The following is a 27,933-nucleotide window of genomic DNA, read 5'->3' as shown; positions in this document are numbered from 1 at the left end:
AGAGAGCGAGCGAGAGAGAGAGAGAGAGAGACATGAATAAATCATACCTGGGTAAACAGGTTGTGGGGGCAGAGCAAGTGAGCGTGTCTAATGCTTCAGTGTATGATGCTCCTTGAAGCATGGAGCAACACACAGAGCTTGACGCCGCCTCTTCACTGTCACTTGATGTTGATGGTAAATATTCTTCACTTATGTCTTCACTGACACACTCACTGACATCCGATTCAGTGGAAGAATTGTATGTATTTGAATTTTAAATTGGAATCTGAATTCAGTATTATTTCTAATACTTCTTTCTCACAGAGCAATTTTTGCCGTTGGGTTTACAGATATCGTTGAAATTTTTGTGATGGTTTATTGTGTGTAATTCAGTCAATATGTGGCAGAGGGCGCAAGAGACCAATAAAAGTTGTTACAGAAACCTAGTGTTACAATATCTTGTTATCAGGAGTTTTGAAGGCTCAGTAATTCAAGTTTAAAGTTGCAGAACGTACCAGTACGTTTGTACTCCCTGGAGACCAGAGAGCAGCGAACTTACTGGTACGTTCGTACGACTCAAGGGGTTAATTAGGACAGTTAACTTCTGCGATTAACGCGTTAATTCTTTTGCAGATAATTTTATTTTAACGCATGTTAATCGCATTGCTGTGTCTCAGCCTTTCGGCACACCTGTAGCTACATATTTATAATTTTATTTAAAAAACTACTTTATTTCAGTCCACAAATCACATTTAAAAATAGATATCCTATTTAATCTATTTTGTGATCTCTGTATGCTGCTGATCAGGCTTGAACCGCATGTTTTATTTTGTTGGTTGTACAGGACACCTTCGCTATGACGCCCTTCATTATAACAAACATGGCCCCTGGACCCCAAATAAAAAAAAAGATAATATAAACACACACTCAACATCCCGGTCTGTATGCAGGGGATGCCATCTCCGCAGTGAAGTCAACTCTTATCTTAATAAAAAGACAATATAAACACACACTCAACATCCCTGTCTGTACGCACGGGATGCCATCTCCACAGTGCAGTCAACTCTTATCTTAATAAAAAGCACACACTGTGTAACTGCCTCCGAAACGAAAATCAATTTATATTGCAACAAAGCTGGAAACTATATTGATGGTTTGAAAAAAGGAGTAACTCAGGCATATCTCTGTCGTGAATATAAGCTGTCAAAAAGCACAAAAAGTTTTTTGGCTTGTTCGGCAACCATGCGGCAAAGCAAAATTGATTAAAGACAAAAAACAACAAACAAAAAAAAAACTTGAGGATCTGATGAACTTTTCATGTCGGGTTGATTTGGAATAAAAGCTAATTTTGGGATTCTTGCATGTTGGATTAAGATTTGAAAAGATTCATGTCAGATTTGTACTGCCAGGGTTCGTACACTTCAAAAAATGTAGAATTCCATGACTTTCCATGACCATTTGTGAAAAACATATTTTATTTTCCCCTGACTTTCCAGAAATTCCATGACCCGTACAAACCCTGTACTGAGTGTTAATTCTTTACCGAATCGGACACAGCAAAGGCAGGATACTGCATACATGAGACGATCAGGTACATGCAATTCTACTTGTATTCACAATCTCATCTCATTAATTCACTCCAACAGTATGTTTTGATTCTCCTATCTCTATAACAAACCCCCTCGATATAACGAACAAATGGCTGGGACCACAACAGGTTAGTTATAGCGAGGGTGTACATGTAGTTGTAATTTCTAAATTATTGACCCTACTAAATTTTGGTGACGGTCTCAATGGGTACATTTCCTAGTTAAATAAATACATTTTAAAACGACTTTACTTATAGTTAAGGATAATAATAGCATCAGTAATAAAACACATTTACATTAGATGGAGGTAGTAATTGAATCAATTTGTATCGATTAACAAAGATTTTTTTTTTTTACACGAGTTTAACCGTGATTCATTTTTTTAAATCGCTTGACAGCCCTCGTTTTAATGTTTTGCCTTGAAAATCTGGTAGGACTGTCAGTTTGCGTTCTGTCTTGGTTTTGATCCTATTTCTCAAACAGGTTGCAATTTGTTAAAATGGAGGAGGAGACCTCTTTTTTGTCAAAGGTTACAGGTAGGGTCCCACAGGGCTCAATTCTTAGCCCCTCGGTTTACTTTGTATATGCTGGCTATGGGCAATATTATGCGTAGCTATTTTAATTGTTACGCTGACGATACACCGCTATATTTATCCCTGAAACAGGGGGACACCTTGGTTGTAAATATTTTGAGCACCTGTTTTGCCGACATAAAGAAATGGGTGCTTGAAAACTTTTCAATGATAAAATAGAAGTGATGCTTGTGATTTACTCTTGGTGGCTTCTCTTCTGAACTTGCAGATGAAATGAGGAATGTGGGTGTGATCTTCAACCCAAATCTTTCTTTTGAGACACACATCAGGAAAATTACTGAAATGTATTTTTATCATCTAAGAAATATCACCAAATTGAGAAGTATTCTTTCCCCCTCAGATATGAGAGATTGCTGCATGCTTTTGTATCTTCCAGAATTGATTACTGTAATGCCCTATTCTCTGGTATTCCTAGCCATGTTATATCTCGACTGCAACTTATACAAAATGCTGCAGCTAGAATTAAGACTATGAGACGAGATCACATGACTCCTGTGCTAGCATCTCTGCACTGGCTTCCGGGCTGATTCAGGATAGATTTTAAGGTGTTGCTTTTAATTAAATGGCCTTGCACCATCATATTTAAATGATCTTTTAATACCATATATTCCTAGACACCCACTCAGATCACAGAATGCCAGGTTGCTTACTGTCCCACAAATTAAAAAAACAAATAAAAAGAATAAACACAGGTGGGAGAGCATTCAATTATAGGGCCCAAAAATTCTAAGATGATGTTTTTATTCACGTGAAGGACTTTGCAGCAATTTTTTTGTTGTGAAAGGCACAATATTAAATTACTATATAAAATTACTATACTATATTTTATATAAATTTGTTAAAGAATTAGAAGAAAAAAAAACATATTTGAACGGTGAGATCGATCTCCTGAATATAATAAATGAAATATGAATTTACTTTACACCTTGTTACAGGAGAGATCTGTGCTGACTGTCTGGCGCATGCATGGTTCTGCAGGAAGAGGGAAGAAGCCCCGTAAGATCTGCCTGTCAGTCATGGCAATGACATGGAGAGGTTGGGAGAAGGTGTGGTCTCTCCCTCTCTCTGAACGGTTGGGAGGCGGGCCTTGGGGGATTGCTGGGCCTATAAAATAACGCTCTGTTGTTCCCTTAGGCCAGCCCCTATAGGACGACAAACGAGCGAGCAGAATTCCAATTGCCGGACCGTAGTCTGAGGGAACGGTGGAGTGTAGGATGGAGACCCGAACCGTGCGGGTAGCAGCACCTTTATTTTGAAGTTTTGTTAGTAGTGTTTTGTTTTCCCTTTTTCTTTCATTATTATTTATAGCACTTGTATGTGCACTGGACTGTACACCAGTATTAGTAACCTTGTGGTCCCGATTACTACTGTCAGTATTCAGGCCACGGAAAACAGCGCCCTCTGCAGGTAAAAATAAATCAGTGCGCCTGAGCAGCGTTACAAATAAGTTTTGTCTCATGTGTGTCAGTGAACTTCCCACCACCCTTCCACACACCTAGATAGATAAACAAACAAAGCGCCCTTTGTTTATGTATTTGAAAAATAACTAATGACGTTTCGGTCCTGTAATCTTCATTGAATTTCCATCGAACCCTCCCCTTTTTCCCCATGACAACGGCATTAAAATAAGTCTTAAAATGAGTACCGACAGCATTTCACCACTGGATGTGTTTTAAGGAATATTTTAACATTTATCTATTTACAATAAAATAGAAAAAAAAGTGATAACAGTTATTGGACTGAATCAACTTGATCAGTTTATCCTCATAATACAGATGTAATTGAAAGTCTGTAATTGAAAACAACAAACACGACCGTGACACTTACCATTGGCAAGCAAAGGCTGGGCTGTGAAGACAAAACAGGAGTTTTTAAACATTAACGCAAAATGTTGGTTCACACCCCCTTTGTTTATGTATTTGAAAAATAACTAATGATGTTTCGGTCCTGTCATCTTCATTGAATTTCCATCGAACCCTCCCTTTTTTCCCCATGACAACGGCATTAAAATAAGTCTTAAAATGAGTACTGGCAGCATTTCACCACTGGATGTGTTTTAAGGAATATTTTAACATTTATCTATTTTCAATAAAAAAAGTGACAACAGTTACTGGACTGAAGCAACTTGATCAGTTTATCCTCATAATACAGATGTAAATGAAAGTCTGTAATTGAAAGCAACACTGTGATACTTACCATTGGCAAGCAAAGTCTGGGCTGTGAAGACAAAACAGAAGTTTTTAAACATTAACGCAAAATGTTTGCTCACAACAACCTAATTTCTTATTTCAGGAATCAATGTAAATATCTTCCCAGTCAATGTAATGCCGCAACCAGGACCTATTTGTGTATTAATCTATTTCCAGTAAAATAAAAATGGTAAAATCAATAATAATCTCCCAAATCAATCATATTCTCCCCCAATAACATTTTTTACAGTAATAATTGTGCCCCCCCCCCCCCCCCGCCCTCTTTTCTTATTGCCATATTTCTTATACTTCCATGAATCAAACTTGGGGAGGTTGTTTGATGTAAAGCTCTTATGAGCAATCCCATGGATGTAGTATGGGATATTTAGAAATAAATTATATTTGAGAATTAAAATAAAAACACTTAAATGATACAACATTCCTGGTAATGAAGACACACACATGAAGAAATGACTGCATACTTACTATTAGAATCCACAGGCACATCCACAGCTGTAAAGAAACAACAAGCCTGTCAGTGACACTGATCCCCAGCGCTGGACACTGAACAACAAGCCTGTCAGTGACACTGATCCCCAGCGCTGGACACTGAACAACAAGCCTGTCAGTGACACTGATCCCCAGCGCTGGACACTGAACAACAAGCCTGTCAGTGACACTGATCCCCAGCTCTGGACACTGAACAACAAGCCTGTCAGTGGCACTGATCGCCAGTGCTGGACACTGAACAACAAGCCTGTCAGTGGCACTGATCCCCAGCGCTGGACACTGAACAACAAGCCTGTCAGTGGCACTGATCCCCAGCTCTGGACACTGAACAACAAGCCTGTCAGTGACACTGATCGCCAGCGCTGGACACTGAACAACAAGCCTGTCAGTGACACTGATCACCCTGCCATTCACCTCTGCATGCTTTCAATAGAGCAATCACCCCACCGTTCATCTCTGCATGCTTTCAATAGAGCAATCACCCCACCGTTCATCTCTGCATGCTTTCAAAAGAGCAATCACCCCACCGTTCATCTCTGCATGCTTTCAATAGAGCAATCACCCTGCCGTTCATCTCTGCATGCTTTCAAAAGAGCAATCACCCCACCGTTCATCTCTGCATCTCAGAACCACTCTTGTCATATTATTCTTGTCAAAAAGAAATATTTTTTATTGTTCATTAAAAATAAATACATATCAAGTGTGTGTCTTGCTTATTGTACTGTTTTACTGGCACAGAGGGGTGTAACAGGTTCATGGAGTTATATATATTATTGATTTATGATTTTTTTCTTTCTAATAGTATTTTTTTTTTTTTTTAACAATTTCAGGGGTAAAAATAGCAATTAAATATTGGTACCTTCACTTTTACATCTGGAGTTGAAGTGGTTAATATGCTTTGCTATGCCTCACTATTCTTTCACTGTGCTTTATTACATGTTGCTAGGCTTTTACTATAGTAAACTCTTACAAGGGTTAGTCTTGTCTTCAGTCTTCAGTCTTAATCCAAAAACCTGACTCTGGTGTTTTTTTTCTCTAAATAAGAATTGTGCTTGTGATACTTCAGAGAAACCACCGCCCTTTTTTTCTTATTGACATATTTCTTACATTTCCATCAATCAAACTTGGGGAGGTTATGTGATTTAAACCTTGTAACAACTCTAATGAGCAATCCCACAAGTGTAGTATGGGATATTTATATTTTAAGAAGAAAAAAAAAACAAAAAAACACAACACTTAAGATACAATATTCCTGGTAATGAAGACACACACATGACTGCATATTTACTATTAGGATCCACGGGGACAGCCACATCTGTAAAGAGACAACAAGCCTGTCAGTGACACTGATCCCCAGCGCTGGACACTGAACAACAAGCCTGTCAGTGACACTGATCCCCAGCGCTGGACACTGAACAACAAGCCTGTCAGTGACACTGATCCCCAGCACTGGACACTGAACAACAAGCCTGTCAGTGACACTGATCCCCAGCGCTGGACACTGAACAACAAGCCTGTCAGTGACACTGATCCCCAGCGCTGGACACTGAACAACAAGCCTGTCAGTGACACTGATCCCCAGCGCTGGACACTGAACAACAAGCCTGTCAGTGACACTGATCCCCAGCGCTGAACATTGAAACAATCAACCCAGGTAGAGCATGCCAGTGTGAAAGGGGCTTTAGTCTTGGGATCAAGGACCTGTGTCACAGGAAATTGGTAGAGCTTGAAAAAAAGTAGATATCCCCTATACTGTGCACAAATTTAAAAGGGAGGGTTCACACACATCAATTGCCATTTTCTATCTGTGAACTTTAATTGTTGAACACTCTGTATATTAATATATTGATATTTGTCAATGTTTTTATTCATGTGAAGGACTTTGCAGCAATTTTTTTATTGTCAAAGGCACTATATTAATTACTATTATTTATTATTATTGTTATCAGTAAAAAAATATAACTAAAAATTTAGTTTTTTTTATTTTATATATAGTTATTTTTTGCTAAAATTTGTTGAAGAATTAGAAGAAAAAAAAACATATTTGAACAGTGAGATCGATCTCCTGAATATAATAAATGAAATATGAATTTACTTTACACCTTGTTACAGGAGAGATCTGTGCTGACTGTCTGGCGCATGCATGGTTCTGCAGGAAGAGGGCAGAAACCCTGTAAGATCCGCCTGTCAGTCATGGCAATGACACGGAGAGGTTGGGAGAAGGTGTGGTCTCTCCCTCTCTCTGAATGGTTGGGAGGCGGGCCTTGGGGGATTGCTGGGCCTATAAAATAACGCTCTGTTGTTCCCTATAGGACCACAAACGAGCGAGCGGAAGTTCTATTGCCGGACCTAGAATGGCCAGAGAACAATAAAAATAAGAAAAGAAATATAGGGTAGCAGAGAAACCGTGGACAGGCCCCCAAAGTATAGACCGTAGTCTGAGGGAACGGTGGAGTGTAGGACGGAGATCCGGACCGTGCAGGTAGCGACGGTCGGGGAAACGCTGCAGAGTGCAGCACCTTTATTTTGTAGTTTTGTTAGCAGTGTTTTGTTTTCCCTTTTTCTTTGTGCCTTTTGTTTTCATTATTATTTTGAGCACTTGTATGTGCACTGGACTGTACACCAGTATTGGTAACCTTGTGGTCCTGATTACTATTGTCAGTATTCCGGCCACGGACAACAGCGCCCTCTGCAGGTAAAAATAAATCAGTGCGCCTGAGCAGCGTTACAAATAAAGTTTTGTCTCGTGTGTGTCAGTGAACTGCCCACCACCCTTCCACACACCTAGATAGATAAACAAACAAAGCGCCCTTTGTTTATGTATTTGAAAAATAACTAATGACGTTTCGGTCCTGTAATCTTCATTGAATTTCCATCGAACCCTCCCCTTTTTCCCCATGACAACGGCATTAAAATAAGTCTTAAAATGAGTACCGACAGCATTTCACCACTGGATGTGTTTTAAGGAATATTTTAACATTTATCTATTTACAATAAAATAGAAAAAAAATGATAACAGTTATTGGACTGAATCAACTTGATCAGTTTATCCTCATAATACAGATGTAATTGAAAGTCTGTAATTGAAAACAACAAACACGACCGTGACACTTACCACTGGCAAGCAAAGACTGGGCTGTGAAGACAAAACAGGAGTTTTTAAACATTAACGCAAAATGTTGGTTCACACCAATTTCATTTCTTATTTCATTCAGGAATCTATGTAAATATCTTCTCATAGACAATGTAATGCCTCAATCAGGACCTATTTAAGTATCAATTTATTTCCAATGAAATAAAAATGGTGAAATCAATAACATTCTCCCAAATCAAACACATTTTCCCCAAATAAGACATAAGTGGTGAAATACTCGTACCTGCAGGCTGAGCAACATTGCTTATTGGTGCTACAAGAGAAACAATATTTCTTCTGGGGCCTGCATTCCCTGAAAAGACAAAATAAGAAAATATTATTCACATTAACTGCTCAGGTTAATCTGTCTCCATCGCTAGGAATATGCATTTCAATTGCCAGGAGATACAAGTGTGCCTTTATACAATATCAACTCTGGGTATAACAGTACAAGCTATTTATTTGATATTTTTTAATAATTACACTTCCTACTAGAAGTATGTAGGGGTGTCTTATGAGAACACTCTAATTTCCAGCAGCCTGCTTAACCTGTTGATTTGGATGAGCGGTTTGTTTCTATGAACTGCGTGACTCTGATCATTTGTAAACACCCTCATAGTGGTGTGGGAACAGAACAAGCAGCACAGTTTCACAAGATTACAACAAAGAGTTCCCCCCAAAAAACAGCTACTAATTAGGGCTGTGGTCAAAGGTTTGTTTGCTAGCCAGAAATTCAAAGTTAGTTCTAAACCTTTGAAGGTTCGTCAGGTTGTATTCATGTACTGTACGTTTTTTACTTTTTCTCTGTTAACAGAAACCGTTTGACAATGTGTGAATACTATAAAATCACACATTAAATGTAACTCGCATGCAAAATTCGATCTTTTGATTAGTATAATGCATATTACTTAAACAAAAGTTGATGTATTAAAATCTACTATAACTCTATACGACGCCGCTGCCGTGTATGGTGCAGGGTATAGTATGCCAAAGCACTGGGGGGGTGGGGGGGGGGTACCTATAGCAGCTGTAGTGCCTCAGTAAAATATGTACTGAATATCTAGTGTACAAGACAGTGCAAGAGAAGTGCTATGGTAGAATATGTTTGAAACATACAAAATATACACTAACATTAATCAGTTTAATTTAGAAAACTGAGCACCATCCACCCCTCCCCCCTCCAGCTTGTGTTATCCAGAGGCAAAGCTTTAATTTCTTCATTCGCCATCTCGACAGCAAAGCATTGTATAGCGTAAGCTGTATTGAAAGAAATGTCCTGAAACCCTTCTGCTGACGACCAAAACAAAAAGTTGAATGCAGACTGTGCAAGTGACTGTTGACGTACCAAGGCGGTACATCCAATCTCCGGGTCACTTGACAAGCGTAAGTTCGTATTGTAACGAACCGCGGTTCCCGCAGGCAGAGTGGCTTCATGTTTTAGATTCCGTCACCTGCCTACCGCTGCAGTTCTTTTAAATGGCCACAATAAGGTGATGCTGCAGTGCAAGCTTACTGTATTTATTGCAAGCAGCATCAATTATGTGCACATAAACAACATGTATATTTATTTAAATTATAAAAACATGATTACTGTTCTATACAATATATTTTTAAAGTATATGTGAATGTTTTATTCCATTTATATGGATTACCCGTAAAATAGGATTTTCAATCAAATATAAAGTATTTATGGTGACGTCAACAGTAAATTATGCAAATGAGTACCATCGAAGGTTCAAACCTTCCTTCGGTAATGTGTTCCGAACCTTTGAAGGTCAAAATGTACCCTTCGTTGCAGCCCTACTACTAATACAGTTCTGGACATACTCATGGCAAGCACACATGATCTGCTAATAGAAAAGCACACTTCAGTTCATTTTATTTGTTCTAGTGTACTTCTTTCTTTATTTAAAATTGTACTAAAGTTCATCTTAACCCCTTGCTGCCGACGCGCTTTAAAAACGATCATAACTGTGGTATTTTCTGGGATACTGTCGCCACCTTGCAAAGGACCATACGGACAGCTGGAAATAAATAATCTAAATGCATGGCTGAAATCGTGGTGCACACAGGAAGGCTTCATCTTCCTTGAACATTGGAGCACATTCTACAACAAGGACTATCTATATAGGCGGGACGGACTGCACTTAAATAAAAAGGGAACCAATCTACTCTGAAAAAGGATCCTCGAGGAGCTTCAGAAGCATTTAAACAAGAAAGGAAGGGGGGAGAAAACAAAAAAACAGAAGGGAGACCACATCAAAACAAGGGCAACAACTCAGGTAAGATAGCCATTAAATGTATTTATCTAAATGCTAGAAGTCTCAGAAACAAAATGTTAGAACCTGAAGCTACTGCACCAACAAGTAACTACGATGTGATAGGTGTTACAAAACCTGGTTATCTGAGAGTGATGGAGATGAATATAATATTAGTGGGTATACACTATATAGGAAAGACAGAAGAGGCAGAGGGGTAGCGCTATACATCAAAAATATTCTTGAAGTCCAGGTGTTAAATATGGAAGAAAAAACAACGCAGAATCAATATGGGTCAGAATAATGGACAAAAATTCAAAGGGCATAATAATAGGGGCATGCTATAGACTGCCAAATTCAGGCACCGAGCAAAATAATCTGTTATACAATATCAGAAATGTGTGTAGAAAAGGAGAAGCCATACTAATGGGGGATTTCAACTTCCCCCATATAAAATGGGAAAACCTGGTGGGGAGCAAGACAGACGAAATTGAAATGGTTGAAATGACAAATGACTGCTTCCTAACGCAATTTGTCAATACACCGACTAGAGGGGGATTTTTAAAACCCAAAAAGTAATGACTAAAGCGAAGGTTTACAAAGGCCAACTGTGAGGGCATGAAAGAGAGACTAACAGAAGTAGATTGGAGTAAAATAGAGAAAACATCCACAGAAAAAGAATGGCTATTTTTCATAAATGTTGTACTAGAGGCGCAAAACATTATAACAGCAAGAGAACATTCAAAGAGGTTAAATGTCTAAGAGACACAAATGGCAAAATCATAGGCAAAGAAAAAAAATTGCAAATATATTAAATGATTACTTTTCAAAGGTTTTTACAAAGAAGGGCACGGACAACATGCCCCACATTCAAGGAAATGCATGTACATGGATTAGGGAGTGGTTAACATGTAGAAAACAGAAAGTACTGATTAGAGGAGAAACTTCAAAATGGAGCGAGGTAACCAGTGGTGAACCACAGGGATCAGTATTAGGTCCTCTGCTATTCCTAATCTACATTAATGATTTAGATTCTGGTATAGTAAGCAAACTTGTTAAATTTGCAGACGACACAAAAATAGTGTAAGGTACTGCATGCAGGCAATAAAAATGTGCATTATAAATATCATATGGGAGATACAGTGCCTTGCGAAAGTATTCGGCCCCCTTGAACTTTGCGACCTTTTGCCACATTTCAGGCTTCAAACATAAAGATATGAAACTGTAATTTTTTGTGAAGAATCAACAACAAGTGGGACACAATCATGAAGTGGAACGAAATTTATTGGATATTTCAAACTTTTTTAACAAATAAAAAACTGAAAAATTGGGCGTGCAAAATTATTCAGCCCCCTTAAGTTAATACTTTGTAGCGCCACCTTTTGCTGCGATTACAGCTGTAAGTCGCTTGGGGTATGTCTCTATCAGTTTTGCACATCGAGAGACTGAAATTTTTGCCCATTCCTCCTTGCAAAACAGCTCGAGCTCAGTGAGGTTGGATGGAGAGCATTTGTGAACAGCAGTTTTCAGTTCTTTCCACAGATTCTCGATTGGATTCAGGTCTGGACTTTGACTTGGCCATTCTAACACCTGGATATGTTTATTTGTGAACCATTCCATTGTAGATTTTGCTTTATGTTTTGGATCATTGTCTTGTTGGAAGACAAATCTCCGTCCCAGTCTCAGGTCTTTTGCAGACTCCATCAGGTTTTCTTCCAGAATGGTCCTGTATTTGGCTCCATCCATCTTCCCATCAATTTTAACCATCTTCCCTGTCCCTGCTGAAGAAAAGCAGGCCCAAACCATGATGCTGCCACCACCATGTTTGACAGTGGGGATGGTGTGTTCAGGGTGATGAGCTGTGTTGCTTTTACGCCAAACATAACGTTTTGCATTGTTGCCAAAAAGTTCGATTTTGGTTTCATCTGACCAGAGCACCTTCTTCCACGTTTGGTGTGTCTCCCAGGTGGCTTGTGGCAAACTGTAAACGACACTTTTTATGGATATCTTTAAGAAATGGCTTTCTTCTTGCCACTCTTCCATAAAGGCCAGATTTGTGCAGTATACGACTGATTGTTGTCCTATGGACAGAGTCTCCCACCTCAGCTGTAGATCTCTGCAGTTCATCCAGAGTGATCATGGGCCTCTTGGCTGCATCTCTGATCAGTCTTCTCCTTGTATGAGCTGAAAGTTTAGAGGGACGGCCAGGTCTTGGTAGATTTGCAGTGGTCTGATACTCCTTCCATTTCAATATTATCGCTTGCACAGTGCTCCTTGGGATGTTTAAAGCTTGGGAAATCTTTTTGTATCCAAATCCGGCTTTAAACTTCTCCACAACAGTATCTCGGACCTGCCTGGTGTGTTCCTTGTTCTTCATGATGCTCTCTGCGCTTTAAACGGACCTCTGAGACTATCACAGTGCAGGTGCATTTATACGGAGACTTGATTACACACAGGTGGATTCTATTTATCATCATTAGTCATTTAGGTCAACATTGGATCATTCAGAGATCCTCACTGAACTTCTGGAGAGAGTTTGCTGCACTGAAAGTAAAGGGGCTGAATAATTTTGCACGCCCAATTTTTCAGTTTTTTATTTGTTAAAAAAGTTTGAAATATCCAATAAATTTCGTTCCACTTCATGATTGTGTCCCACTTGTTGTTGATTCTTCACAAAAAATTACAGTTTCATATCTTTATGTTTGAAGCCTGAAATGTGGCAAAAGGTCGCAAAGTTCAAGGGGGCCAAATACTTTCGCAAGGCACTGTACTGAAATTGAAGAAGGAATCTATGAAAAAGACCAAGGATGACGTAAAGACCTATAAAACCTGCTGGATAGTGGCTCTACAGGGCCAGGGTTGGAGACCCCTGATCTAGGCAATGTAGGAAGCTATAAAAAAAAGGTGAAAAGTGTTGAATTAAAATCAAGGGAAGTAATGTTAAAACTTTACAATTAATTAGTAAGACCTAATCTAGGATATTGTGTTCAGTTCTGGTCACCTCGTTACAAAATGGATATTGCTGCTCTAGAAAGAGTGCAAAGAAGAGCGACCAGAATTATCCCGAGTTTAAAAGGTATGTCGTATGCAGACAGGCTAAAAGAATTGAATCTATTCAGTCTTGAACAAAGAAGACTACGTGGCGATTTGACTCAAGCAATAAAAATTCTAAAAAGGTATTGACAATGTTGACCCAGGAAACTTTTTCAACCTGAAAAAAGAAACAAGGACCAGGGGTCACAAATGGAGATTAGATAAAGGGGCATTCAGAACAGAAAATAGGAGGCACTTTTTTACACAGAGAATTGTGGGAGTCTGGAACCAACTCCCCAGTAATGTTGTTGAAGCTGACGTCCTGGGATCCTTCAAGAAGCTGCTTGATGAGATTCTGGGATCAATAAGCTACCAACCAGCAATCTTGTTTTTTTGTGTGGGTCGTAGCCATGCCATTGGTTTAGGGCTAGGGTGGGTGGGACATAAAATATTTTGATTACAAGGACGAGTCACTGCCAGCGCCATTATGACACTAGTGCACAGCTGAGTCGAATGTCCTGTATCTCCGGTTTTACAATTCCAAGAGTGCTAATCAACACATCATATAAACTGTAAGTACTTGAAATAATTAGTCATGTTTTTAAATGTTATTTTAAACTTTATATTATTATTATTATTATTATTAAATCTGCAGTGTTTTTTCTCTCTCGCTGTGTCATGTGTTTGCTGAGAAGGGCTAACTTATAATATACTTTTATTTATATACGTTGCTATTTTAGATTTTTTTCCCTTTTTTGAACTTGCTTCTCCTCAGGAGATTGACTGGGGCAAATACATGTGATGCATAATTAGATATTTAATATTTATTAGCTATGTATTTTATTATTTGTTTACATTTTCCTATGTTTTCAGACAAAGATACATCATTTAGCTGTAGTTATTATTATTATTATTATTATTATTATTATTATTATTATTATTATTATTATTATTAATATTTAGCTATGTATTTTATTATTAGTTTACTTTTACTTTGTGTATGTGTGTAAAGGACAGAGATGTTATTTAGCTTTAGTCATTATTATTAGTTTCCATTTACTTTCTTTGTGTATGTGTCATTATTTAGCTGTAGCCAGTATTATTATTTAACTTTTATTTTTTTATTATTATTTTTAATTTACTTTCTTTCTGTGTGTGTGAAAATGGATAGACAATTATCATTATTAATTGGTGCCAGGATATGGATGGAGACAAGAATCAGGCCCTGCCTGAGGAGGAGATCGAGATCCTCCTTGTGGAGGACCACTAAGGCATGGATGCCATGGAAGAGGACCTCGAGGAGCCCCAGCCCAGCACTTCAACTGCAGGGTAAGTATACGACACAACACTATACATCGGTATCCTGTTCTGCAAGTGTTTTCTTACCCCCAATTTCCCTTTGCAGCTGCTCCTGTTCCCTCTACTTTTTGCATGTCCCTGACCTCTGGACACATTTCTAACTATTTTTTGGTGGTTAGCTTCTCTTTTACAGCTCCTGCACCTGCGTATCCTTTCATGAAGAAATGTCGTCACTGCATTCCTCCCTCTATACCTTCTGTTTCTAATCCACTGCATGCTCCTAATGCCGCGCTGTTTTCTTATTGCATAAAACGTTATTTGTTGTGTTATAAAATATAAATCAGGGATCAATAAGCTACTAACAACCAAATGAGCAAGACGGACCAAATGGTCTCCTCTCGTTTGAAAACTTTCTTATGTTCTTGTTCTAAATGTTTTGCTATAAAAGGTTTTCAGTCTGATTTTATTTCTTCTAGTTTTGATAATAAAAAACTTCATATCAAGTTGTGTCTAATTTGTTTCTTTTTTAAATAAATATTTTTTTTACTTAATATCTTGTGTTGTTTCTTTATTTTTATACTTAAATAAATATAATTGTATCTCAAACAGGGTTAAAAATATTTGATATTTTACATTTTTTGGGAGGTGTAGCTCATATGAAAAATATAACAGATGCCACAACAAAATAAATTATATCACTGGAAAGATCTACATAATGCCTTTCTGTAGATGTATTGGGGTTTAAGGTTCCAAAACTAGAAGCACTTAAACACAAAGCGTTCATATTCACTTAGCAAAGGGTTAAATCCTAATGGTCCATCTTTAGTCATCACGTAATTATTACTGCTCCAGTGCTATATAGTTTCCACCAGTAGATTTTCTGCAAGGTGTGTATGTAAAGACAAAATATTTTTTAAATAATAAATTCAGAGTCTCCACCAGCTACTTATCTCTTTTTTATCTATATAACCTTTTACTACAATGACTGGGTTAAGAGTTTAAACACTAATGAGAGAAAAAATGAAACATTTTTTTAGATCGCAGGGATGGAAATAAGACTCCTATTGCCCAGCAGTTTCACCCATTCCAGGTTTTAATACAAGCTTGATTTAATTAAACTCAGTAAATCCAGGAATGAATCAAACTGCTATTTCCATCTGAAATCCTAATGGTTATTATTTTATTATTACTTCATTATTTTAAAATGTTTTATTGTGTCAGTCTTTGTTCTTATTGATCAATGTTTTTCTCTCTCCCTTCTATTTCTGTCTACCAATTACTCTTACCAGATCTCCTCTTGTAGATGAAGACGGCCACACTAACAACAACAGCAACAACAGCAACAACAACAAGAACAATCGAAACTCCCAAGATTATCCCAATCGAGGTCACCTCACCAGGCACGACTCCATCTTCGAAAAACAAAACGCACAAAGAGGGACAAGGTCAGTCAGGCACACACACACACACACACACACACACTGACACACACACACACACTGACACACACACACACACACACACACACAAACTCCCTTTAGAACTTTACCACTGTATTTCTGCAAATTATTTTCAGTTTTCCCATACTTTTCCTGTGGTTATACTATGCATTTACCATAGTTTACCATGGTTTGTTATGCTTATTAATATGCTTTACCATACCTCGCTATTCTGTACCATGTTTTAACTGTGCTTTATTACACTTTGCTGTTACTATGGGAAACTTTTATAAGGGCTGTTACACCAACTGCAGTAAATGACACTGTACTGTCCAAACCTGTATGGACTGGGCTACATTCACACATTCTGGGACACCAAGTCACACAAAGAATAACTGGTTTAAACAGTTTAAATGGCAAACAATTATACAATATTTTACTAGGTGTTTAATTAATCAAAAATATCTAAAGTGCGAATCTTGCATTTAACTTTTTTTTTTTCCAGGTTTCATCTTTTGTAGAATACAGTACTGATACACTGTAAACCACTACAACTGGATGACGTATGCAGAAACAATTTTAAAATAAACAAAACAGTAAAATATAAAATTAAGAATGGTTTAATAGTTTAAAACCGCAGTAAGAAGCCATGTCCCCGGTTGACAGTGACTGATAAAAGCACAGAAGCTAAACGGCTGATCAGTCACACACAGCGTTCTGAAATTCGCTGCCTCACTTACAGTTTTCAACTATTTAAAATGCATTGCAACTCTAACTGTTGTCTCTTACCCCAGTGTGTAAAGAGCGGTTCTCGTAAGCTGCCGTGCAGCACTACACAGGAGTATCCCTTGCCCTCCACTGGGTCGATCTCCAAACTCGATCTCAGCTGGAAGGTGTTGTCGTTGTTAGGCAGGGCCCAAGTGGAATTCATCTCCTCACCCACCCTCTGCTTGTCCTTGTTCCAGTGAATGTGGATTGTCTTGGGGTAGAAGCCCGTAGCCATGCAGGTGAGAGTTAGACTCTCTTTATTTTTGCCTGGTTTCGCAAAAACTGTTACTGCAGGCTTGACTGTTCATCAAGAGAAAAACAATGCAGAGGTTAGATTAAAAATGCACAGGTTAGATGAGCAATGCACAGGTTAGATGAGCAATGTACAGGTTAGATCAGCAATGCACAGGTTAGATTAGCAATGCACAGGATAGATTAGCAATGCACAGGATAGATTAGCAATGCACAGGTTAGATTAGCAATGCACAGGATAGATTAGCAATGCACAGGATAGATTAGCGATGCACAGGATAGATTAGCAATGCACAGGTTAGATTAGCAATGCACAGGATAGATTAGCAATGCACAGGTTAGATTAGCAATGCACAGGATAGATTAGCAATGCACAGGATAGATTAGCAATGCACAGGATAGATTAGCAATGCACAGGTTAGATTAGCAATGCACAGGTTAGATTAGCAAGTATTGTGTGTGGACTGTACAGGTTAGAAAGCTGGCAAGTATGCAGGCTAAATAAATACGTTATGTAAATGGTTCATATTTATGTTTTAAAGTAGTGCATTATATACTGTTTGAACAAAAAAAGACCCTTTGATGTTATTTTAACATACAAATAAAATGTTTATACAATTTCGTATGTAGAGACCCGTTACAAAATACAGTCAAACCTGCTCATGCGACCACCTTTATTTAGTGATCGCCTGGTCTAAGCGACCACTTTAAATTCCTCCCAATGATATTTGTGCTTTTATTTAACTGTATTAAGCGACCACCTGTCTAACAAGACCAGCGACCACAATTCTCTTACCCAGCAACGGACTCAAACCTGTATTAAGCACCCTTACACAGGGCTATTGTTATAAGAAAAGATGGTTTTAAGTGGTACGTCCTAAATTCAAAGGAATAAGGTAACCATCTTAGTGGTCTTTTATCAGTAATCAATAAAACAAAAGCGCTTTCTTGTAAAGGAAGAGAGAAAACGTGGAGAAACAAAAGGTCCTCCCTAGATGACAGAATTAAAGTTATTAAACTTGTAATGTCCGTAAGTGCCAGAAAAACTGCTGAAGAATTTGGCACTAGAAAGACACAGATACAGCATTTTGCAACGGAAAGAACTAGGGCTTGAAGTTTTAGGTTTTTATTTTTGTTCACGTGACCATGTTTTCAGCCAATTCAATATCTTAATTAAACTGTTAACCCTTTGCGGTCCATTGTCGGACTGGGTCCGACATTGCAATTATTCCTCACAGGTCCTTTGTCGGACTGGGTCCGACATCATTATAGCAACGCAATAAACGGGTGTTTAGTCGTTTTTTCTCCGGAAAAAGCCGAGAAAACCATTCAATTGCCGAGTGGGAGCGACAGGAGCCGAGACAAGTCGAAAAAAACAAAAAAAAAAAACAAAGCGTATCTCATGAATAGTCATACATGGTATCAGGTATCAGATAACGGGGCGTTCATAGTAAACAAGCTGGCTGAGTGCGTCAGCGCACAGAGACTATCATGGACATTTGTAGAGCTTTTTTCAGATGTTATAGTAATAAAATAATGACTTGGATCGCATTATTGAGGAGTTTGGTGATAAAACGAGTGATCCGGAGATGATCGATCGGTATGTACGACTATTATTATTATTATTATTTATTTCTTACATAGGTGAACGCTATAGCAAACAAAAGGGTGGGGCGGTGCTGGAGATGCCTACTGAGTGCTTTGTTGATATGCAGGGCCATTTAAACCCGTTTGACTGTGAAAAAAAATACTTTTAAACAGCGCGTATAAAATTAACTGCGCGTGTGAAAATTAATTAGACCTGGCGTGCCTGACGCGCAGTTAATAAATGGACCGCAAAGGGTTAATTACTAAACAAAGTCACTTCTTTTTACTGTGATGTCCTGATTGACTTGCTGATTCTGTTTTACCTTCTTCATTATTTGAACACAAGAGCAAGCAATGACATTAATCACTTCCCCCAGATGCTACTTTAACTTGCATTTCGTTCTCGCATTTGCCTGGGAACTAGGTAGCTTCAAATGGGTCAGTTTCGTGTTGTGTTGTTCTTTCCCACTAATTTAACAGAATGTTCTCATAATTAGGATGTAGCGGCTTAAGACTTAAAGGCAACCCGTTAAAAGGAAAACAAACACTGAAAAATTCAAGCCATACTTATAAGAGTATGAAAACAATGTGCACGGTAATTGAAAAAGATCGTATGCTTATGCTGGCGTTGGTTTCAGGATGCAATGAATCAACACATACTTGAAAGGCAGACACAGGCACTGAAATTTGCAAAGGATTTAAAACATTTTGTGTGACCTGAGACCGGCAAGCATTCATTACTTTCACAAAATAATTTGTTTTGTAAATGCATTATCTAAATGAATGTTATTAAATTACATACTTCCTTTTGTTCATATTACATCTTCTGGCTTTTACAGTGTATGTAAGACATACATAATTACAGGAAAGCATGTCAGAGACAAATATAAATATCATAAGTTATGGGCCCTCTTTTAAGAGACCACCTGTGTTAAGAGGCCACTATTAGACTGTCCCTTGAGTGGTCTCTTAATACAGGCTTGACTGTAGTTACTGATCAAATGTTTATTTTATTACTGTTTTACTTAAGTCTTTCTTGTTTTGTACTGCTCCTTTGAAAAAAAAAAAAATTATGTTTTCTTTTCCATTTAAATATGGTGTTTCTGCTATGATGTTCATAAATAAAACTTTTGAGATTTATACAATCGTTTGTCTTTCATTATTATATTACAGCTGTTTAAAAAGCTACCGGTTAAAATTACCGGTTTGGCGCTTCTAGGTGGTTCGAAATTCCAGTGCTTCTAGTGTTAATGCACAGGTTAGATTAGCAATGCACAGGTTAGATTGCAACCCCCACAGGCATACTGCTCAGGGTTCTTTGTAGCAGGCTCCAAATTGAAGGTCAATTTTTTTTTTTTTATTTAGTAGTCGCCAATTATTTATTATTTTCTCCCAATTTGGCATATCCAAGTATTTTTAGGCTCAGCTCTCCGCTACCACCCCCGCGCTGACTTGGGAGCAGCGAAGACAAACACACGCTGTCCTCCGAAGCGTGTGCCGTCAGCCGACCGCTTCTTTACACACTGGAGACTCACCGTGCAGCCAGTTCAGAACTACAGCGTCGGAGTACAACGCAGCTCTGGGAATCTTACAGGCAAGCCCGCAGGCGCCCGGCCACACTGCAGGGGTCGCTGATGCGCAGTGAGCCGAGGACACCCTGGCCGACCTAACCCTCCCCCCCCCCGGGCAGCTTCCTGGGTTCCTGGGGGGCTAGGTGGTGTTAGTGGGTTACCGTATATCACTATATAAAAGGTTACTTTTGGTTTAACAAATTAGCCCATGCTCCTATGACCACGTACAAAAGCTCCCATTGCTGCTGACAAATGGTATTGGTATATAGCAATTGTTTTTCCCTTACTTCACAAATCACGTCTCGCCTCTGTACACTCTCCTCCTGAGCGCAGACAGCTGCAGGCTTCTATATTCTGGCCGAGGGGTTAACTAGCTATTAATTAATTATCTTATTACCTCTTGGCCATAGTCTGGACGAGTTTAGTAAGGATGCGTGACTGTCAGCTAGTTAAATAAATCAGTAGCTGATCAGTCATGCATCCTCACGAGGTTTAAAATATGTATATAAAACAATAACAAACAATATCGGCTTTCGCAGTCCGCACAAAACACACACACGCACACACACATATATATATATAATAAAAAATCAATAACACAAAATAAATCACAAAAATAGCGCACAATATATAAAGGGGCGGGGCTCCCCGTCACAAGCATGAAAAAAAAAAAACAGCATGAAAATTTAATTTTTGTTGGATTTTCACTTTGATTTCATTCTCGTCCGACTCCTGCTGCACATGAGGCCATGCTGTTGTCACGCAGGTAAGCGCACCCACCCTGTATACGTGCTGGCACCTATTGCAGTGATTATACAGTAAAGATAACACACTATAGACTAGCCTTTCCCCTTTCCTCAGGAAGCCTGGGATCACCTCTGTAGTGTTATGCATGACTGCGTGGTCTCTTACCAGAGCGATGGATATCCCTTTCTCCGTAGCCCAGGAACTTCTTAAGCCAGTCAATGCACTCGTTCTCCAGGTAACCCTTGGTGTACTGGTTCAGGATTTTCTCGCCGTCCCATTTTAGTTTGGTCGCGACGGCTGGCTGCATGGGGGCCACCCACTGCAGGTGATTCTTGTCAAAGGACAGGAAGTCATTCCCATCGTAGCTGTACTGGTCGTACCCCTGAACCTTTTTATTGTTGTCCTCGTCCAGCGTACAGCCGTGCATCCACTGCAGAACGTGTGGTCCTGAAATCAGAGAGAACAGGCTTGTCTGAGCATTAACACCCGACGCGTGCACTCACAAGCAAAAAACATGCAGCCGGGCTCTTGTGTTGTGCATAACAAGATGATGCACTGCGGTAAATGCCCTGACATACAGTATTAATGTCGTGGGTGGTGTGCAGCAGAAGGATGAAAAAAATAACTCTATATACAGAACAAGTACAATAAAAAACACGCTTTCCTGTTCCATGAATTGAATGATAAAAGTGTACTGCAGTGATATATTTTAGGATGCGACTATGAATGAGGAAATAACTCTTTTTTTTAACAAACAAACACCAAAAAACCAGCTCTCAACAACACTGTCGTCGCTCCTCTTCATCAGATTAGCCATGCAGCTCCTGACACCAACAATAAGGCATGAAACCTGCAAGCAGATGAGAACTTGAGCCTTAACGGGAGCTGCTGTAAATCAAGAAACAAAAATGCTATCCGTCTTCCTTAATGTCCAATGTTAATATTCGTTCAAAGGAGGAAAATTAATGAACTGGAAAACAGATGGGGTTGAGTCATCATCAGGGATCCTAGGAATTAGTTTGCTGGTGGGTGGGCTCAATTTTAGCCTTTTATTTTAAATGCGGAATAACGCAGATTGTTATTGTTTTTTATTGGAAAATGTTTTTTTTTTTTTTTTTAATTGAGGAAAACTAGGATCCCTGGTCATCATGAATACAAGCACTAGTTAAATGTTCCAACAGGATAATCACCATTGTGGACGATGTCAATGCATAGGCTCTAGAAATCCGTATCAGTTACTGCAAGTTTCAAGAATCTAAAATCTGGTTCGATTTTGAGATGCAAAATCATGTTTTCAGAGAGTTCTACAATTCCTACTTAACGGGGGGGGGAATCAGTTGTTTTTTATACTTACCATCATAATTAGTACTTTGGGCAAATAAAATCATGTCTTTAAATAAAAGATTTATAAAAAAAATGGTTAATAAATGAATTGGTAGTATGTCCTATTCCCCTATAGACTTTCTTCAAAGATGTGTAACGATCAATAATGTGACACGTTATTGTGTTTAATATAGATTAACAGTAAAGTGAACCGTCACTGATTGAATCAAGCAGCCCATTCTAGTTAATGGGTCTTGCAAACCATAAGAAACTGATCACTGATCAAAGCACAAAGTGTGGGATTTGTAGTTTATAAAGCCTTGCTAGAATATAAATAATGATACAACGGACTACAATCCCAGGGCCACAGTGATAAACACACTTCTTATCTGGAAAACCTTTTTTTTCAAATCAGTTTATATTTAAATATAAATAAATAAAAAAGTATCCTCTGTGTCTCTCACTTTTTGTTTCATTGAACCTGTTCTCCAGAATCCTGACGTTGACTTTGAACCACTGCTCCTTGCTCTTGCGAGACTTTGTTCCTTTCTCCCAGTAATCCGGAGCCATGTTTTCCTTCATCCAGGTCTGCTTGGACTCTTTCTTCTGATTGACGCTGTCGTAGTAATCAATCTGCATGTCATCCAGCAGACCCATGGCTGTGAATTCAGGAAACCCCTCCTCAGGTTTGGACATGGCCGTGTAGATGTACCTCAGAGTGTGGGTTTCTGAGAAAACCAAACACAAGACAGTGAAATAGGGAGACAGAAGGGTTACGTTTTTACAGGGATGAGGCAGAGTATTTATAATGCTAGTTATGTGAAAGTGTTTGGCCTCGTTCATGCATAGTGTTCAGTTCAGTACTTTGCTGACAGATATGAATGCCCTGTGTTTAGTCAGTACTGTTCTTGGTAAGTCCAGCATTCTCCCTGGTATCCATGAGACCAGGAAAGCAGAGCGCTCCACTTGTTGTTTTCTGATCTCTTCCTCTTATATTAGTTCATTGTTTATTAGGGGTGTAATGATTAAAAGTGCATCAATGAATCAAGATGCGTTCTTTACACAATATATTGTATTGCAATAGAGGTATGCATCGTCACCAAAGGCTTCTTAATGAAGAAATAAGTGTGTTTTATAGTTTTACATTCTCTCCCTATCATTAAATTTTTGTCGTTTAACACATGGTCCATCATTAGATCTTATGTTGCATGATACAGTGGCCCATCAGGACCATTACGTGCAATGTATACTGTATCGCAACCTGCATATGGTGACAGTGGCAGTGTAGCGTTACACCCCTATTATTTATGCACATCGTTCATTTCTCTATCTAGTAAAACTCAGTTTTTCATAAAGATATGATTTTCTGAATGGAAAAGTATTGTAGCGCGCACGGGGGAAGACATGAGCCGTATGCGGTATCTGCGCTATGCTTTAATGCGAGAGGTACCTGGTTTGCGGATGTATTATAATGGCACAGCTGTATTTTGTTTTACAACAATTTTGTAAATAAGTGCAAAATTGTTTTATTTTCCTTATTTAATATAATGAAGGTCAAGGATGAGAAATGTGGTAGAATGTTATGTTTTTGAGTGTGTCGGTTAAGTGCCCCGTACCCTATGGAAATGAGTTTGCTGAATGATTAGGATTTATATATATATATATATATATATATATATATATATATATATATATATATATATATATACACGCTCTAATTGTAATATGTATTTAATTAATTAACCTTGTGACGTTTTCATTACAGCTGTTTACTATTTTAACTTTATCTCTTCATATAAAAGGTATCCAAAGGTCGTCGTCTGGCTTTATCTCGAGGTGCTGCTGTGTCGCTTTATAACAAACTGAACTGTGAGATTATGAAGGCAGGTCTGCACACACTCATGGGATCGGAGATGTCGCTCTGCACTAACACTGTAATAAATGACGCGTAGCTGCTGACTCTTCAGCTCTCCTCACTTTCCCGTTTCTTTCTTTCTTTCTTTCCCCGCATACTGTTACCACCATGTACACTGTTGACTGTTGATATGCCATGTTCTTTGTATATTCAAAACCGTTAAACAAAGTTTATCTGTAATTCTAAATGAATGAAGGCATTTCGCATTAGTTGATGAAAAAAACACACTTCATAGTGTAACGATCCGTGTATTGTGTTTGTGTACTGTATTCCCTCTTGTTTCTATTGTCTGTTATTGCCGCTGTATTGTGTTCCTCTCCCCCCTGTCTGTATTACCTGTAGCTGCGGGTTCGCTCTGTCTCTGGCTGTGCGAGCTGCCCCTGTCATAGGCTGTTTGTTGTGTGTGCCCATTGGTCCTGGTGTGCGGCTGGGGACCAATGGGTTAGCTGTTCGCTCTGGCACCCGATTAACATAAAGGGGCGGAGCTTAGCTATAAAACGGGTCGTTGCACGCTCATTGGGTCGGTGTAGAGCAAGTGGCGAGAGCAGTGGGCTCTAAGAAGTTCATAAATAAAAAAGCTTTGAACTTGAAAACGGCGTGTTGTGTTTGTCTATCCTGCGCACTGCGAGAAAACGCTACAATATTATAAAAAGTGCATGTAAAAAATTACGTGTGTGTCCATAGAGGGCGCATTACGGTAATAGTTTTACAAAAACGACTCAAAGCAGATACATACATACTTACGTAAATAAACAATAAAGCACATACTGCATACCAAATTATAAACGACAACTGTGAAATTAATAAATATAACTTCTCGTCTGTGAAAACCTAGCAACAACAAGATCCAAGATTATCGTTAGGTATAAAGACATACCGTATAATACAAGGGTATGATATTAATCAGTTTACAATTATAAATATATAAACTGTAGGATAGTATGCATCATTGTACAATAATCATATTAAGAAACATTAAACTGTGTGTTAATTTAAATACTTTATGTTTTTTCTTCAGTTATAATAATTTACTTTCACTTTCTATTATGACTTCCTATTAGATATAATTATAATACTTACCGGAGTTGGCCGTCTCAAAAATACTCAAAAACGACACAAAAATAATCCACAACATCATGGATATACTATATCCGGCCGAAAACACCGTCAAAGTAACTGTGAATGCCTTATTTTAGAACTTTCCGTCACTGCTTCACCCAGCCCGACTAAACCTGCTACCTAACTTCCTTACTTTCCTAAATGAGAACTTTGCACCAATCAGTATCCGAGCATCCCGCGCGTCATTGGTATGCAGGCAAAGTCATTCCACACGGGTTGAGCTGTTCTGTTGTGATTCTTTCAGGCAGGGTTTCAAACGGAGGTATGTTTAAAGGGTATATAAGGACCTGTTTATTTTATTGTGTTACATGTTCCCATGTGTTGCTACAACTGTTTACGTAAGGTGTGTGTGTTTTATTTTTAACATTCTTAACACTTTTTTTAAACTTTTAAATTGCATTCCCTGCTTTAAGATGGCTTCACATGTACCTTCACGGACCTCTCAGAACTATATTCCCCATCATCCTCCTGCTCACATATGTAACCGAGATGGATTTACCAGTGAGCAGGAGGATGATGGGAAACGCAGTTCTGAGAGGTCCATGCAGGTACATGTGAAGCCATCTTGAGGCAGGGAATGCAATTTAAAAATGTAAAAAAAGTGGTCAAAATGTAAAAAAAAAACAAAAACAAAAAAATAAAACACACACACACCTTACGTAAACAGCTGTAGCAACACATGTGAACATGTAACACAATAAAATAAAAAGGTCCTTATATACCCTTTAAGGGTCACATTAGCCGGGGACGACTCAGAAATGCACAAATACAAATGAAAGTAAAAGAAAAGAATGATTTTTTAACGGTATTGTATATCTTTAATCTTGATTTAGAAATCCTGACCGAAGCAGCATCTCTAATAGAGGAAGGCAAAGAGTTCAACAGCTTGGGAGCATTAAAACAAAACACACTTTCTCCTCTCCTTTTCAATTTTACCATTGGGAGGCACAAAAGTCCAGCGTTAGCCGACCTTAAAGTGTGCAGTGGTTTATATGGGGACAGAATCTCTCTTAGGTACTCTGGTGCTGAGCTATTTAGTGCTTTATAATTTAATAATAAGATTTTAAAATCAATTCTAAAATGTATTGTGAGCCAGTGCAATGAGGCCAGCACAGGAGTTATATGAGCCTGTTTTTTGGTTCTAGTCAGAACCCTCGCTGCTGCATTCTGAACAAGCTGTAAACGTGATGAGACATGATGTGGAAGCCCAGCAAATAAAGCATTGCAATAATCAAGTCTTACTGAAAAGAAAGCATGAATTAGTTTCTCAGCATCAGACAAAGAAAGAAAATACCTAATTTTAGCAATGTTACGTAGTTGATAAAAAGACACTTTTATAATTTTTCAAATATGTGTCTCAAAACTCAAACCAGAATCAAATATAACCCCCAAGTTTCTTACATCAGGTTTTATATTAGAGGTCAGGTTGCCCAAATCATTTTTTAGGGAGTTTGCAAGCTCTAGTTTCACTATCATCAGCATAACAGTGAAAGTTTATACTATGTTTCCGAATGATTTCCCCCAGTGGCAGCATATACAAAGAAAATAATACTGGACCAAGAATAGAGCCCTGGGGGACACCTCAAGTAATATTGAATAACCCCGATACAGACTCCCCTAAAGAAACAAAATACTGTCTGTTAGTTAGAAATGACTTAAACCAGTTGAGAACAGTTCCAGTCAGGCCAACCCAGCTTTTCAGACAGTCAATTAGAATAGCATGATCCACAGTATCAAATGCAGCAGTGAGGTCTAAAAGAACTAGAATGGATATGGAGTTAAGAGTCAGCACTCATCAGCAAGTCATTCACCACTCTGACAAGGGCAGGCTCTGTACTACGAGCAGATCGAAACCCTGACTGAAATCTTTCAAGGACATTGCTACTGTCCAGATATATATTAAGTTGTTTGACTACTAACTTTTCAAAAACTTTAGCTAAGAAAGGCAAGTTAGAAATGGGTCTAAAATTCAAGTCAGTAGAATCTAAGTTAGATTTTTTGAGTAAAGGCTTAACCAAAGCAGTTTTGAAGAGATCTGTTTATTATAATAAGAATATCATTACACAAAAAACTAAATAGATCTTTAAGGCATCAAGTGGGAATTGGATCCAATGAACAGGTTGAGGATTTCATCTGCATTACTAATGTATTCAAATCATTCAGAGTAATCACAGAGAATGAGTCTAAAACAGAGCTTAGGGGCTCATTTAAATAAGAACCACCTTGCAGAATTAGAACAGAGCCAGTCAGTCTAAGGGGCTCATTTAAATAAGAACCACCCTGAGGAATTAGATCCATAATATTAACATTTGCTCAATAGGGCCCTTAAGATTTTTGTTTTTTTCACTTTTTTTATATTTAGTGATCTTACAAAGAAGGTGTTTTGTTATGAAAATGTAGTCGTGGGTTTTTAACACTCCTGTCTCAAGTTTTTTTTTTTTTTTTTTAACCCACTTTAAGACTGGTAAAAACGCTTGGCTGAAAGAGGTGAATGCAGAGTACACTGGACTATTGTACTTATTACACTGGCTGTTCTTTTCTTTTTCAACTTTATCTCTTCATATAAAAGGCATCCAAAGGTCGTCGTCTGGCTTTATCTCGAGGTGCTGCTGTGTCGCTTTATAACAAA

At 38.4% G+C, this 27,933-nt stretch overlaps 1 protein-coding gene across 7 annotated transcripts in view; it reads right to left on the bottom strand.

Moving 5' to 3' along the window:
* LOC117434265 (major histocompatibility complex class I-related gene protein-like) overlaps positions 1 to 27,933 on the bottom strand; it is a 33,931-nt gene that overhangs the window by 4,708 nt on the left and 1,290 nt on the right. The window contains exons 1-11 of one of the 7 annotated variants that reach the window (XM_059008899.1): positions 25,266 to 25,464; positions 22,735 to 22,998; positions 21,113 to 21,394; positions 16,812 to 17,090; positions 15,870 to 15,995; positions 8,238 to 8,306; positions 7,976 to 7,996; positions 6,149 to 6,175; positions 4,837 to 4,863; positions 4,358 to 4,378; positions 3,989 to 4,009 (exon numbers count right to left, since the gene is read on the bottom strand). In XM_059008899.1, coding sequence (XP_058864882.1) covers positions 3,989 to 4,009; positions 4,358 to 4,378; positions 4,837 to 4,863; positions 6,149 to 6,175; positions 7,976 to 7,996; positions 8,238 to 8,306; positions 15,870 to 15,995; positions 16,812 to 17,090; positions 21,113 to 21,394; positions 22,735 to 22,998; positions 25,266 to 25,323 — 1,195 coding nt within the window. In that variant the 5' untranslated portion in view covers positions 25,324 to 25,464. Of the gene's footprint in view, positions 1 to 3,988; positions 4,010 to 4,357; positions 4,379 to 4,836; positions 4,864 to 6,148; positions 6,176 to 7,975; positions 7,997 to 8,237; positions 8,307 to 15,869; positions 15,996 to 16,811; positions 17,091 to 21,112; positions 21,395 to 22,734; positions 22,999 to 25,265; positions 25,466 to 27,933 lie in introns of those variants that run through there. The other 6 variants (XM_059008900.1, XM_059008902.1, XM_059008901.1 and 3 more) reach the window with 6 other exon arrangements.

The sequence above is a fragment of the Acipenser ruthenus genome, chromosome 38 (assembly GCF_902713425.1).
Source record: "Acipenser ruthenus chromosome 38, fAciRut3.2 maternal haplotype, whole genome shotgun sequence".
Lineage (NCBI taxonomy): Eukaryota > Metazoa > Chordata > Actinopteri > Acipenseriformes > Acipenseridae > Acipenser > Acipenser ruthenus.
Note: the sequence above shows the minus strand (reverse complement) of the source record. Positions and strands in the feature narration are given on the sequence as shown.